The sequence below is a fragment of the Myotis brandtii genome, unplaced genomic scaffold (assembly GCF_000412655.1).
Source record: "Myotis brandtii unplaced genomic scaffold, ASM41265v1 scaffold84, whole genome shotgun sequence".
NCBI lineage: Eukaryota > Metazoa > Chordata > Mammalia > Chiroptera > Vespertilionidae > Myotis > Myotis brandtii.
The window spans coordinates 6208063-6223155 of NW_005371410.1; the positions used below are offsets into that span (position 1 = coordinate 6208063).

Below are 15093 nucleotides of genomic sequence, written 5' to 3' on the forward strand. Positions count from 1 at the left end.
GCGGGGCAGGAGCCTGCAGCCAGCCTGCTGCTCGCTTTGTGCCTCAGAGTCCCTGCACCCAACTTCACTTTCTGCACCGGCCGCCCCCGCGGGCCCCCTGCCCCGGGTCTGTCGCCCCTGCCTTCGCTTTTGTTTCTTTGCTTTTCCTCTCGGCATTTCAGTCTCGGTTTGCTTCCTTACCCTGTTAAGACAATCAAAGGGAAGGACTTGGAAAGCAAACTTGAAGGCAGATCTCTTCTCCCCTCCCCCTCCCCAGCAGCCCTAGTTTCCCTCGCTCATTCCCTATATTTCTTCTAAGGCTTTTTTTTTTTTTTTAAATTTAAATTTATTCCTTTGCAACAGCAGAAAGAGGAAAGATCTCTCAGTCAGCCGCTGGGGCATTGAGACGTTTCAGTCTGTCTTGCTGTTTGAACGCAGAAGCATTTTATTTTCTATTTCTTTCTCTTGTAGAGAATTCGCGCTAATTATTATGATTATTTGCCCACTCCCTTCCACTTCAATCCTGGACTCCCCGCTTTGTAGCCAGAGCTTAGGCCGGAGCTCAGAAAGGATGGTATTGTGGGGGCGAAGGAGGATGGAGTTGAATTGAAGGAGGGGGTAAAATGGCTGAGGTTAGGAATATTTTTAGGGAAAGAGGAATTTGCATTAAAATACAGAGAAATTATCTGATGCCCAGAAAGGAAATGTTGATTGCCACTGAGAAAAGATGTCAATGCAAATCAGTAGACTACACCAAGAGAATTGTATTTTCATATTTTCTTTGTGCCCCACTCCGTCTGATTTTTAATAATATAGCAGCAATAATAAGAACACGTATTGGTATTTTTCTGAACATCACTAGCAAATGTTTTGCAGGGAGCCTGATGTTAAACATTATTTCATACATTAGGATATAATTCTTGTTAATTAGCAATAATTTACGTTAAGAGCATAGAAAATGTTGAGGTTACAGGTTTTATATCTGTACATTTGATCATCTTGTTATTTTCAAGAACTTTGCCTCCTATAAAATTAATTAGGTGAAATGTGGAGGTGTAATCAGCAACCTCTGAATTACCACTTCATTTCCTGGTTTTGATTGTAAATCAGTTCAGTCACTACATTCAGAAGACTTTAACCAAGTCTGTTTTGTACCGCATTACCTTTAACTATTTGCTACCTAGGAGAATATTTCCATTTACTCCTAAATATTTCCGCTTTCAGAAATGTGTCAGGCCTTGGGAACAGAAAGAGAATCTTAACAGTGGAGTTAAAAAAAAAAAAGTGTTGTTGTTGTTTTTTGTGTGTGTTTTTTGCCAAGGGTCTATGTACTACTAACTTTAATAAAATAAAATATTTTTCCTGAATCTTTCTTTAGTCTGTAAACCTCAGAACTTGTAGTCAATGCTGAAAAACAACAACAACAAAAACCCCACATTTGTCCATGTGTACTTAAAATCCTGAATTCAAATAGCAGGGATCTGGGACAATGACTTCTCTATTCAGTTTCTCACTTGGTCAAAATGAAAGCAAATGTAGGAGAAAAATGACATAGAGGCATAATGCATAAGCACTTCCGTCTGTCTCTTTTTATTTGAGAAGTATTCATGTGTATTTTGTATTTATACTTTGGTCAGTATGTTGGGCAAAGAAACATAAGTGTTCACCTCGCTGCCTTTATTAGTAGGAATATAACCTTCATATTCCTGTGATGACCTTATGTTAAATTAGGAGGAGTACCAGAGGCTAGAAATTATGACATGTCCTACTTGAGCACAGGTGCAGCTAGGCAGGGCTCTCTCAATATTATTTCACCCAGCACATCTGGGAGTTACTCCAGATCTTCCCCCTCAATATTCAGCCTGGGTAGGGTTGAAATAAATTTAACCTGAGTTCACTGGATTTTTGCACTTTATCAAAATCTGTTCCAATATTCTACACTCAAATTAAAATCTATTTTTTGATTCTCTGTGGCTTTAAGTTCATTAAATGTGAAATTGGCAGCTTGCTAAAGAAGGTCAGACTGATTAACTGTTTAAGACTTGTACATTTTCTGCTTCAGTTTTATTAACTGGCAGCATCCTGGAAGTGTTTTGTATTTTATGATTTTTTTTTTTTAATGGCGTAAGCATAAGGTTTCAGAAGCAGAGACTTACCAACTCTCTTTTCCCCTTTGGAAGGTTAAACAGTAATAGAAACTGTTCCAATAGATGCTGGAGTGTTTTGGTGCAAAGTGTTTTTTAAAAAAAGGAAACAGGAATAAAAGACGTATCTACCTTGTTATACCATCGCTGGTGATTATGTGTGCAGAAATAGTCCCATAATGAAGCGTTTTAGAGCTCATTCAGAAAATTAGTCAACTTTGACAACATGAGGCAAAGTATTTCAAGTCTAAAGAAAGGGCTTCTCAGCCTTATTCTGAAATGTGGCGTTTGCTTGACCATTCTGATTTTTATGTGATGGAGGCCACCAAGTACAAACATGTTTTAGGATATTTTAGGCTTTCTTTCTTCAGAATGAAAAATGACTAATTGGCTTATTTTCTTAAGTACTCAAAAGTATCCCATTTAGCTAATGTGTCTGAGAAGAATTGCCAGTGAATTTGGTATTTCTTTGATTTTGTGGCACTGCTGAGCGTGAGATCAGGAAGGTTTTTGGCAGAGTGAATGATGCTGCGTTATGATTATTATTTAGATCCGTTTCACAGGTGAATGCAGTCGTTTTCTTATTACGGCGGTGTAAATGTGGCACATTTTCTGTGTGATATAGTAGCTTTCTAATTTATGAAGCTATGTCTCTGTATAACTTAGGAGTATATACATTCACACACAAAGGGTGTGTGTTTTTATTCACCTCTCCTTTTATTCTTTGAAACAATAGACAACTTAGTATGTAGGGGAAAAAAAAAAAGAAACTTGGTTTCAATCTGTGTTTTTACAGAGTTTTTTTTTGGGGGGGGGATAGTTATTAAGCTTTCTTTATGTCCCCTGCCTTAACTTTATTTAATAGTCACATTCTTCCCAAACTCACAAACCAGACACATTTGTAGTGTGTGTGTGTATTTCTGGAGTTTTCCAAGTTAGATTTTAAACATATGATGATTTCTTTAAATATATGATGACTTGCCTCATTGATAAATTTGCTTTCTTGCTGACCACCTCCACAGCTTTGTACATTTTAGGTGTTCACATTTTCTGGGATTTATAAGCAAGAGCCTAGAAATACTTTACATAATGTGGTGGGGTGGGATGGAGTTGATAATGTATTTCTGCCTTTTCTCTCCTTTCTGGCCCTCTAATAATTGTGCTTTTGTTTCTCCAACCACAGCCGAACCTCTTGAAGCCATTCTTACAGATGATGAACCAGACCACGGCCCTTTGGGAGCTCCAGAAGGGGACCATGACCTCCTCACGTGTGGGCAGTGCCAGATGAACTTCCCATTGGGGGACATTCTTATTTTTATCGAGCACAAACGGAAACAATGCAATGGCAGCCTCTGCTTAGAAAAAGCTGTGGATAAGCCACCTTCCCCTTCACCAATCGAGATGAAAAAAGCATCCAATCCTGTGGAGGTTGGCATCCAGGTCACGCCAGAGGATGACGATTGTTTATCAACGTCATCTAGAGGAATTTGCCCCAAACAGGAACACATAGCAGGTAAATGAGAAGCAAGGAGAAAAGCTGTTTGCATGTTTTCTTTTCATTTTCAGAGGCGCTGTAGCCAAGCACTGAGGAGTGGTGGAGTGCTTTCTGTATTTCTCCATGTGACTGTCCATGACAGCCTGTAATGTTAAAATAATCATTCCAATTGCTGACATCCAGGACACAATATAAAAATAAATATTTTCCACTCCACTGAGTCAGATGTAGGTGGAATCGGTACACACATCTGATACCCTCTCTCTGGATCTACTGATTCTGAATTTCTTTCCTTCTTTTCTTCCCTTCTCATTTTTAAGTGTTGAATCTTACTACACTTAGCTCAGTTTCCAGTGTCCCTTTCTAGCCTGGAAGAACAAGTCAGAGACAATGTGGCCATGTAGGCATCTGTAGTTGGGCCAGTGACCTGTTTGAGTCAGAACACCTGGTCAGACCTCCCAGGGCTGCAGTTGGTTCTCAGGGCCTCCACGAAGTGGGCTGGGCTGACAGGCATTTTTGGAGGGGGTGGAAAGAGTTAACTGAGCTTCAGGGCTAGCCTTGGATCCATATTGGCTGTCAGCCCGTATGGGGCTGTAATTAAACACAGCCCCGTGGTGGGATGACACCGTGACCTTGACTTTAAGATGCCATTTTCGACTGGCCAGGCCAGAGTAGAGAGGGCAGTTGCTGAAGCGCACAGACATGCTTACTCGAAAAGTTTAAGGGCATGTTGGAAATTTCAAAAGGTTGGTTTGACAGGAACGGCTGCTCCCTGCAGCCTGCCTCCTCAGCTAAATGATAAATGCTTCTCTGTGCTCTCTCTTGTCTCTGATGTGGTTTTGACAGATGTATCTTGATTTTGTTTGTGGTTTACACAACCACATGTCACCCTTACAAATGTCCAGTCCAGACTTCCACTGTTTGTGCTGTAACACAATATAAAAATTCTCTCAGAAAAATAGGCACAATACATTCAACAGCTCTCCTTCCTTTGGTTAATTTTAGCAGAGAGGTAACTAGGTGTGTGGGTTTCTCAGCAGCTCAAGGGAAAAGGAATTAACAGCTAGCAGAGGGACTTACATCCCTACTCTAAGAGATAAACACAACACTATATAGTGGCCCTTAAAGCATTTGTGTGAAACAACAGTGATTTAACACATAAGACAAACTGAATGCAGATTCTGTGGTGACAAAAATGGCTTGCCTGTCGGTGGATCACTTGCCTCTGTTTTCCCCTGTCCCCTCCCCCAAAGATAAGAGATTTGTTCAGTTTTAGGAAAGATAGTGCATATAATCAATTGATTCACTGTAACTGGTCTCTCTGACCTAGTTTGACCACAAAGTTGAACTATAGTAGGTCAGTGGTCCAGAGGGGATTAAATGTCATATTATTTCTTCTCTCCCCCTCTGGAATTTGGTCATTAAAATCAAACGTGGCATTTCTTTCTTTCTTTCTTTTTAAATGCGTCCTGCAATAGTATTCAGATACTTTTCCTTCAGTGAAATGAGAAATCTGCTCCCAGAGAAGCTGCATTTACAAAATATTTTTCTCGAATCCACAACATTGAGCTTATGTGACGGGTAGGTTAAGATTCTATCCCCCGCGGGGGCTTCCCCCCCACCCCCCAGTAGGATACAGCAGTGACCATTTCCATGTGCTGTCTTGTGACTGGAAGGAAAATGAACAGAAGTGTAAGGCATGATTAATGAAGCAAGAGCAAGCGGAAGGGGATTTGTCATCTTCGGAGATCCAAAGCCTTTCTAAATCACCAAATATGGAGTAACACTTGCGTGATGTAACATCGTATTTACATATTGAGCTGCCCGTTTAAAAGACAAAACACAGTGTCTGTCAAGCAAGAATTAAAACCACACTTCTTACTGAGGTCCCAGATAGGTTACTCAGTCTCAGATTAACCAGCTCGAAAATTCTGTGCTTCTGTACTTGGAGGAGGACTCAGAAAGCTGGGCCCTGCAGTAAAGGCTTTTTGCTGTTATAGTTGTGAATCTATGCAGGGAAAGAAAAGATATGTTCCTTAACTCTCTGGTTGTCGTAAAGGTTTTATTATTATTTTTTCCAAGAAGTAGTACAATAACAGAGCCCAGAGAAGCCAAAAAAAGGGGCAAGTTTAAAATATATTTTATAGGTCCAATATGAAATAATTTCACTGAGATGATGGGTGCACAAGTGCTTCGACCCAGGTGAGGTAAACCTTGCATGCACGAATAATTACAAAGCCTTGATTCCATTTCATTGTGTTTAATCACCTGTTCCCACCCTGGAATTGGCTGAACATAAATAGCATGGTCACATCTCAAAGCGAGATGTCAGTAGCTAGCATCACGACTTCTCATAATTCACAGTAATGAATTAAGAGTTTCCTATGGTGAAATTAACATTCTACTATTGCACATAAATTAAGATGCCCTGGCCCTCAGGTGCCTCTGAAGCGAAGTTCTGGAAGACAGCTGTGTACTCCCAGCCCATTTCTCTCAAGCACGTCTTCACAATTCCAAGTCTGCTTCTCTTTTTATGGCGAGGAAGGAAACAATAAGAGTAATCATTCAGTAGATATTTGAATCGTGTCACAAAAATAAAGGAGAAGCAACGCTCTGTATTGGGAAAGAGCTGTATTGATGAATCTCTGGAAGAATATGTTTGGCAACCACATAAAAGGTAGTCATTTAAGTGCGCCGTGTAGGAAAGGCTTTATTAAAGTGATGTAAGTTGGATTTGAGCTCACTGTGTGCTCTGGGCCATTTTATAGGCAGGAAGCAGGAATAAAACAGCGACAGATCTTCCTGAGATAAATAAAGCTTAAAATTCAGGGCTTTCAAATAGGAGAATAAGATAGAGTTCTTTAAATCTTCAGTAAAATGATATTCATTTTGACTGTACATAGGCCTCTCAAAGCTGAGTATGTTTTTAGAAAGGATAATTTTTACCTGGTGAATTGATGGGTATGTGCCCAGCACTTTACCCATGCACACGTCTTACCTACACACATATACATTGATCAGGTTGCTTTTTTCACTTTATTCAAATAGTCAAAATATTGTGTGACTGTGATTCACTGAGACCATTGAAATGGTGTTAATGTAACTGGAAATGAGCAGGTTATACTGTGTGGGGCCCAGTTCATCAGTTTGTGTGTCAAATATCCACCATCAGATATCAGCAGCCTTTGACTGGCAGCCAGGGCTCTTAATAGGGGGGTTGGTTTTGTTTTCTAGTCTCATATTTTATGATGGGGAAATAATAATTGGAGATTAGTGGATGTAAAACTGCTGTTCAGTTATAGAAAAGGCCAAAAAATATTATCCTACATATCAGATTTGAGGTTTTGGTTTGTTGCACATAGAAATCTTTAAATTTGGATTGGGCTATCATAAACATAGTTTTTTTTTTCTTTGAGAGAGAATGGGAGACGATATGACAAATCCTACAAAATTTAGTAAAGTCTACTACTATTGATACGTAACATTTATTTTCCTCCTTACAATCATGAAGAGAGACACTTATATCAGGGTATGTAACAATTATTTGCCTACACTTCATATCTAGATAATACTATGTAAGACAGATACCCTAATGAAGGGAGAACTACTCATTCAGAACAGAAATACATTAGCACGTTACTTAAAGGTAAATCAAGTAGAACATGCTCATGCTTTTCAGAATTTAGAAAATCAACTTGCCTTTTCTCTTTGTGCCCAATGCCAGCTCAGACTGAACTGGAGGATGTACTTGTATACTTTACAGTGTAATTGTAAATGAGACTATAAACGATAGTATCGTATTACGACTCGTTATTTTTTCATTTTTCTTTATTTGTGTGATTCTGAATAAAAAACCACTGACTGCTGAAGTGAATTTTTAGTAGTATGGCAGCTAAACAACAACAACCCCCAATATACTGATGAACATTTTATTTACCTTCAGAATCCACAGACTAGAGAATATTGTTTCCTACTAAATACCTAGGATTTTCCCTAGGAGCCTATGTTTGTGAGGCCACTACCCAAAGACTCATGTTCATGAGCCTGGGAGCCCTACATACAAGCTGTATTTGTAAATAAGACAGAGAAAGGTTGTGAACTGGCAGCTTGGATGTTTTGTCAAAGTGCAATGTCAGAGAAACTCTAAGACAAATTGTAAATAGAACTGTCACAGTGATTGCATGATTGAGCCGCAGAAGTGTCTTACAATTGTTGGCATTGTCAGAGGACTTTTGAAAGCTTAATTAAACACAGTGGCCCACATGGCTGCTAAATTTACTTCGGAAAGCCAAAAAGGAAAAAAAAAAAAAAAAAAAAAATCTAAAAGGGGGAAGAGCCCAAAGATCCCAAGTTGTGCAGACAGTTTCCTTTCGGTGACACAGAAAAGATGCATTGTGCATTTTCCCAGTTGTCTTTTATAAATAATAGTTTTGAGAATAGGGCCACGTGATATGAAGATCCTCCTGTGTGTGATGTGGCGATTGTGTGAGTTTTTCTGTCTCCCGCTGTTACAGACAGTTAATGTAAAAATGGCCTTTTATTGGAAACACAAATATGTATTCACTTCTAGAACAGGAGCAGAGGGAGAAAGTTTCCCTCCCATTCTCTGTGTTTATTCTCTGAAAGCTTAAGAAAACAGTGCTGTAATTTCTTAAATCACCCCATTCCTTGTTGTGTTTCAAGTTGTGAGTTTTACTTTAAAGGATCTGAAATCTGTTTTGCACACCTTTTCTCCTGGTGAATGTGGCATTTAATTGTGGAGCTGCCCATGGGCTGGAAAAATGCAAGTGGGTGTAGAAACGTGCAGGCAATGTCAGGACAGCAAACCCTGAGCTCAGGGAAGAGGCGAGTTGGATGCATATTAATGGCACATTTTAGAGTCCTGGAAAATCATTAATTTCACACTGCAGCGTCAATGTCGTTTGACTGATGTGGGAGGACTGCATTGGAGTATACAGCAAACATGCAAATCCTAGGGAAGCATTTTTCAGAATTTCGTGATTTCTTAGTGAAAATGTTTAATAAAGGAGAACAGATGAATGGTGGCTTCCCACATTAGTCTGGGAGAAAGGAAGAAAGTTTGTCTTTCCTTTGGGGGAAAATCTGAAATTTAACTGAAGGAGCACAGCTAGGGAGATGCAACGAGATTGTGTCATTCGATGTTAATTTAATCTACTTGGGTTGGTCCGTTCATTCCCTTTATTGCACAAAGAAATCATTTGACAAAATTTACCCCAAGCCCAAGTCTGTTTTTACAGACAGTAGTACCAGCTTTGTGCAATAAAAAGCACTTAGCATCAAGCTGGACCCAGCCTGGCACCTTGCCACTTTTTTAGCAAGAGATTTAATCACCAAGGATCTTTAGTACCTTTCTGCTTGTTCAGATTTCATTTGGGTCATGGTTATGTCAGCAGTGTTGTTATTACAAGGATTAAAAAAAAATTTTTTTTTTAAAACTTAGTGCCCATTTTGAACATTATCTTAAATCAAGCAGGTTTTTATTTTATGTGTCAATTTAGAGGACATTAATAAAGTTCATAAAATATGTTCAGACTATAATAATTGAATGGGTAATGACCAGTATTTTTTATTTGTAATACAAATAGAAAATTGGCCATTGTATCCCTCCCTCCTCTGTTCTTTGCTCCTACCCAGGTAAATCAGCATCCTTCAGCTGCTTCCCCTTTACTTCCAGGGTATAGAGCTCTGGCCAATATCAGTAAATTTACCTTTGTAATTTGCCATGTAGTTTTTACAACAATGACCTAATTAATTTGAGCATGAACCATATTATTGCTACTAGAGTCATTTTCTGTCACAAACTTAATTTCCAGGAAATGTAACCTGACGAATAAGAATGCTTTAGCTCTCCACATGTGCTCCTGGAGACCAGAGGCAGATTTAAAATAATAATAAAAAAAATGCCAGCATTATTAAAGCCAGTATGCTTGATGCCAAACTCAATTTGAAGCCAGTAAACATCAGACTGTATTTCTAATCAGTTTTAGACTGTAACGTAGTCCATATTGGGTTCACTGGAATTTGTCGTCCTGCTTTTTTACTGGCCAGCTGCACTCCCCATGCATTTTTAAAACATTTCAGCAAAGGCTTTTGCTGTTCTTTGCAGGGTTCGTAACTGGGGGTCTATTTCTGAGCTCATTCGTCATTCTGCGATGGCATTGAGTTCGGTTGGCAAGGGAAGGATTTGAGGCATGGGGGGTGGTGAGGTCACTTCTGACCCCAGCAGGGAATAGGTGAGCTTCATTTGCCTTTACAATAGGCACACAGTGCCTGCACCTTGGAGGAGCTCTCAGGTGCCGCTCAGATGGGCGCATGTAAATGCCCTGTCAGATGCGGAGCCGGAATATTAATGCTTCTCCCACCACCGCACCATAATAAAGCTGTACACAGCCAGCTTAATATGCAGCTAGCCTGGGGAATTGTGTAAACTTAGATAGCCCAGTGTGAAAGACAGCGATGTAAAAATGCTCGATATGCCACAGTTCCCATTCTTGTTCTTTGATCTATAGCAAAATGAAAACATCATCCTTTCCTCCTCCTGGAGTTGTCTCCCCAACTCTGCCACCTCTCCATCCACCATCAGATTTTTTTTTTTGCATGTGCTGGTATGGAGAAATGTGACATAATTTGTTTCATATGGTTAATTACAGGCGTTTGAATATTTAAAATTTTAAATAGCCACAGTTCCAGCTTCTCCTGCTAAAAGTATGTGATTTGAACAAAGGGTGTACAGTGTAAATATTTGTGGTGATTTGAAACACCCCTCTTACTCCATTAAACACACAAACGCACACGCACATACAGACATTCAGTTTAAATTTAGTGCTGTCTTGAAGGACTTCTGTACCTTCATTTGTATTATTATTATTATTATTATTATTTTTTAACCCACTCTCAATTGGAACTCCATTAAAATATTTTACCATTATTTTTGAGTCCACTGTTGCTTGAGGTTTTAAAGAGGATTTTTATAATGTGTTCATTTAACAGAATCAACAGCTGTCAGAACCAGTTGTGGTAAATCCACAAAACATACAAAGAAAAATACACACGTTTCCTGAAACAAAACACTTGGAAAAATAAGCTGCCAGGAACTGGCGAATGAGAAGTGTGCAGACAGGGAACCGCAGTGTTTCATCTCTGGGTTCACCCTAGAGACGGATCGGAGCGGATCTGATGCAATGCCGCTGGAAGCTTTACCTGAACAGGTTGCTGCTCTGAGCCAGGGCGCTGAGTACAAGGACGAGGCTCGCTCCCTCTGCTGCTCTCCTCTTTCCTTGTTGATCTCTTTGGAAAGATAAAATACCAAGTTCTTAGAGTGTTCAACAGCAAATCATATCCACTAAAGGTGAGATGATCAGGTTTAAACTTCCTGTAAAAGAGGTGAGAAAGCTCCTTGCACACCCTTTGCTAGATAGGGTTGGCAGCCTGTGACCAGATTGAATTGGGCAGCCAGGGAATTCCCAGTGGGAACCTGGAGCAGGCATGTTGATGAAGGGGATACCTGGGGACCTTTGGTCACTCACAATGAGTTTCTGTTTGTATCTTCACTCTTGTTAGCACTGGCAACGAACAATTACACCTACAATTTGATCTTAGTTTTAGATAGAGGTGAGTCCACTGATTAAAAAATCCCATTAAAATGGAGAATGGAATTATTGTGAAACCTGCAAAGGTGCTTTTGAAAAGAACACAGGTGCTGTTGTGCACCCCCCTTTCTATTTTCTGTTTGAACTTTCTAAAAAACACAAGGAAGCCTTCTGCTAATGCATCAGGGCATTTAAATTTATATTCATCAGTTGTTCATTTTCTTGATATGTAATGATGCATAAAAGAGCTGCAAAAAAAATTACATCTGTTAATTTTTAGGGAAATAAGGTGTAGCTTGGGTTCTTACCTTAGCTGGAGCACAAAGCCCTACATGTCATGCCTGATCTTTTTTACATTTTAAATATGGAGTTTCTATTTGGGCCAAAAAAAAAAAATCTGAAGCATTTCCCTTTACCCACTCAGGGGATACCATGATTTCATGATTTATTTACATTTAAGGAGCAGCTCACAATGAGGCATTTGCTCCTCATTTTGGCCCCCCACCCCAAGTCTTTGACTTCACAGTTAAAACAATACATTAACCAATGTTAAATTTAAAGCTCATGATTTTCTGCTACTCCATCTCGTCCTAAGATTAAAAAATTGTTTTTCTTTTACATTTAAGAGTGAACATTGGCTACTGAAGAATGATTTAAAGGCTGAGAAAAAATTTTAATAATAAATCGTAACCTTCTCATGTTATGTTTTTGTTATGTTAAGGGGAAAAATCAATAAGGAAAAATTTAATTCTGATAAAGATACTCTTGGATCTTTGAAAACAACTGCTGTCCTTTTAACTAAAACATTTGAGCAGCTTCAAAGACTATGTATTTCTTCTGATCTTGGAGCTGTGTGACTGGTAGCAAGGAAGAAAAAAAAATCTTATTCTACATACAAGTGGATTGCTTAACAAGTCTGCACAGACACGTACTTGTTTGTACAATAGAGATAAAAATTCCTGTATAAAAATAATTCAGCTGCTGACAGCAGGCATTGTTGTTGGACCTGTCTTTTGTGCTTGTCCCAGCTCTGGGCCCTCTCCCCCCCCTAATCTGCTTGGGGCAGCTTGCTGCCTGCAGACTCCTGACCAGAAGTTAATTGCTATATATTAAATATATAGGTATTGTATCTGAAGAGGCCTATCTCAAGCCTTCCTATATGCATCACACTCTACTCTCTGATGTGACTGTGGCATTGCCAGCAAGGGGGTGGCAGGCAAACACTCTAATAGGGGAAACGACTTGAAGGCAGTTAAGGGAAATTTTGCCTTCAAGTCCCATTTGCTCTGCAGTGTAGCATCGGTTTCTAAACTTTTGTTTTTAATCTAATTCTGATTTACTCTGTCACATCCCATATCAACCCTCATTGAACTCTACTCATGTAGAGTAACATTAGTGTCAAACGGAATTGGTCAGGACTGTGGACCTGTGGCTCATACAGATGGTTGTGGATGCAGGTTACATGCAGCTCTGCATCCTATTCTTCCTAATAAATGTTAAAAGGTGGCACGTTTCTGAGCAGGGCCCATGGAAAAGAGAGTCAAGGAATCAGGGATAGTACCTGAGGTTTTTCTCCCTTTTCCCTCCGACTCTTTCCCTCTTCCTGGATAGACTTACATTTCGGGTAAGATCAGCTCAAGGAAGACATCTGAGCCTGGAGGCAGGGGGTTGCAGGGGGTGAGGGGTGGCAGAGAGAAGTTACTGGAATATTTTCAATAGGGGTTCAAACACAGTCACCAAAGCAGAGAGCCCTTTGGGTCCAGCAGTGGAGCAGTGAGCTCGGGCATGTGGTTCTTTCAAAGCTGTTATTCCCAGTCTGACTTGCACACTCACAGAGACAGGACTTTCACATACACTTTAGTGCTTTCACCTGCCTTGGGTGTTTGGGATGGGGGAAGAGGAGACCTTCCCCGGGAATTCTATCACTAGAATTGCTGAAATGTCATGAGATTAGTAAGGCGTGACGTAGCATTCAAGGGGTGAGTTAGATTCTTCTCCAGACCGGCCCTTGGGAAGCATGAACATTCAAATTCCCATGACACTCTCTAATAACTGGGGTGGGTGGGACGGTGGTGGTGGGTGGACACACAACTTTCTGAATGTCAGCTGATGTCTGCATGACCCGTTCCTCTTGGATTAAAAGCTGCCAGGGCAGGATGGGGGAACCCCCAGGAAGATAAATATCCCACGACAGGATTTTCACTCTTCGGAAGCAAACCAGATCTCACTCCCCTGCCTCCTATGCTCTCTCCTTTCTTGCTCTTTTCCCTTTGGAAGCAGAAACTTCTAAAGTGAATGCCACTCCACGCTGATGAAAAAGCTGTTTTTGTACCATAGTGGATGTTTACACAGGAGACTCAACTTGAGGGGGAAAAGGCTTTCGGGGAGGGTGGTGGGACTCGTGTTAATCTGTTTTGTTGGAGGACTGTGCAGTATTGCCTGTGAGCAACTCTGGGCTGTTTTTGATAAATTACCATGTTTAGAGATAGGTTTGGCTCTTAAGGGCTTAGTTTTATGAACAAAGTCCGTAACGATGTTTGCTGCCTCTGTTTGTCTCTTAGCCCCTTCGGCTTCACTGGGAGCTCAATGTTTAGTTTAAGCTCAGTCTGGAAGATATAACAATTTTGCATTAAAAAAATGAGGAAATCATAGGAAGAAAAACCCTTTGCTTTTTGGATGAATCTTACTGATAATTTGCTAAAGCTCATTTGAATTTTAAGCACTTCTTTAATCTTCAAAGGCTAAATTGCTTTATGAATATGCATGGTGTGGGCAGACTTCAGTTCATTACCTAGTTGTAAATTCTAATGACCATTAGGTCCTTCCAGTAATTGCGAATTGTTTTGCATTTTTGATTGGCCTATTAACATGTACATTCGGTGCACATCAGGCTGGCCTGTCAGCCTGCTGAAGGAGAAAAAAAAGGTGAAAATTGTTTATAGCACCAAGATTCTTAGATTTTCAATCTTGCAAAATTGATGATGTAAAAAAATTAAAGCAGTGTTTTTTCTTCTCAAGATTGAAAGTTCACCAAGAGATTTGACATATTTAATTTACATGATGACTTTGCACTCCTTCATTAATGCAATTTGCATATGAAGCTGTTGTTAATCACTTTTGATCATGTTTTGTGTATTAGCTGCCTCAGTGGCTCTCCTCCTCGGATGCCCCAGTAGAAAGGAGCAAAATGACGCATCTCCTTGCCAAGTTTCCTTTAGTGAACTGAGGAATTAGAAGTCTGACCTTAAGTAATGACATATGTTTTATCCGTTTTCTTTTAACGTGAAGTGCAGTTTGTGGAAGTGTTGGCTGGAAATCCTTCTCATTTGGGGAGAAGACTGTGAAATTTAAGTGTGTGATTGAGGCACATCCAGATACGTACAGAAATCTGCCTTGCCTGTCCCTGTTCCCCCACGAAAGTTGTGGGCAGTCTTATTGTTAGCAGTTTGATGGCAGGGAGGCTCGAATATTCCAGTGAATGAAGACATCAGCCTCCTCCTTTGGAAGAGAAACGGCTGCAAACTACAGACCTTTCTAACAATGCTTCGGATTTCTTCTTTCACTGTGTGGCTGGCACCTACATGTCTTGGGCCTGGCCTCCTTTGGCTGCGGCTCTCGAGCAGCTCTCTCTCTGTGTCCTCCCCTCGTCACTCAAGTAAATCGTGGTCTCTGGCTCCCGGGTGCCTCCCTCAAGGTACACAAGTGCCCTGGTTGTGAAAACAAGGTGCTAACTAACGGTTTCCGATTTTTGAGAGCCTGTGATTTTTTTTGGCGTTTGCCTGTGCTGTTGAACCGCCTGTGCCGTGTTATTGATGTTCATCTCTGGTGTCTGAGTTTATCACTGGTTAACGAGCAGAATCAGAAC

At 40.2% G+C, this 15093-nt stretch overlaps 1 protein-coding gene across 6 annotated transcripts in view; it reads left to right on the forward strand.

Annotated features, from left to right (window-relative positions):
* Nucleotides 1-15093, forward strand: part of BCL11A (B-cell CLL/lymphoma 11A (zinc finger protein)) — a 99464-nt gene that overhangs the window by 3658 nt on the left and 80713 nt on the right. For all 6 annotated transcript variants that reach the window (XM_014532082.1, XM_014532078.1, XM_005884583.2 and 3 more), the window contains exon 2: nt 3307-3636. In XM_014532082.1, the coding sequence (XP_014387568.1) occupies nt 3307-3636 (330 nt within the window). The remainder of the gene's footprint in view (nt 1-3306; nt 3637-15093) is intronic.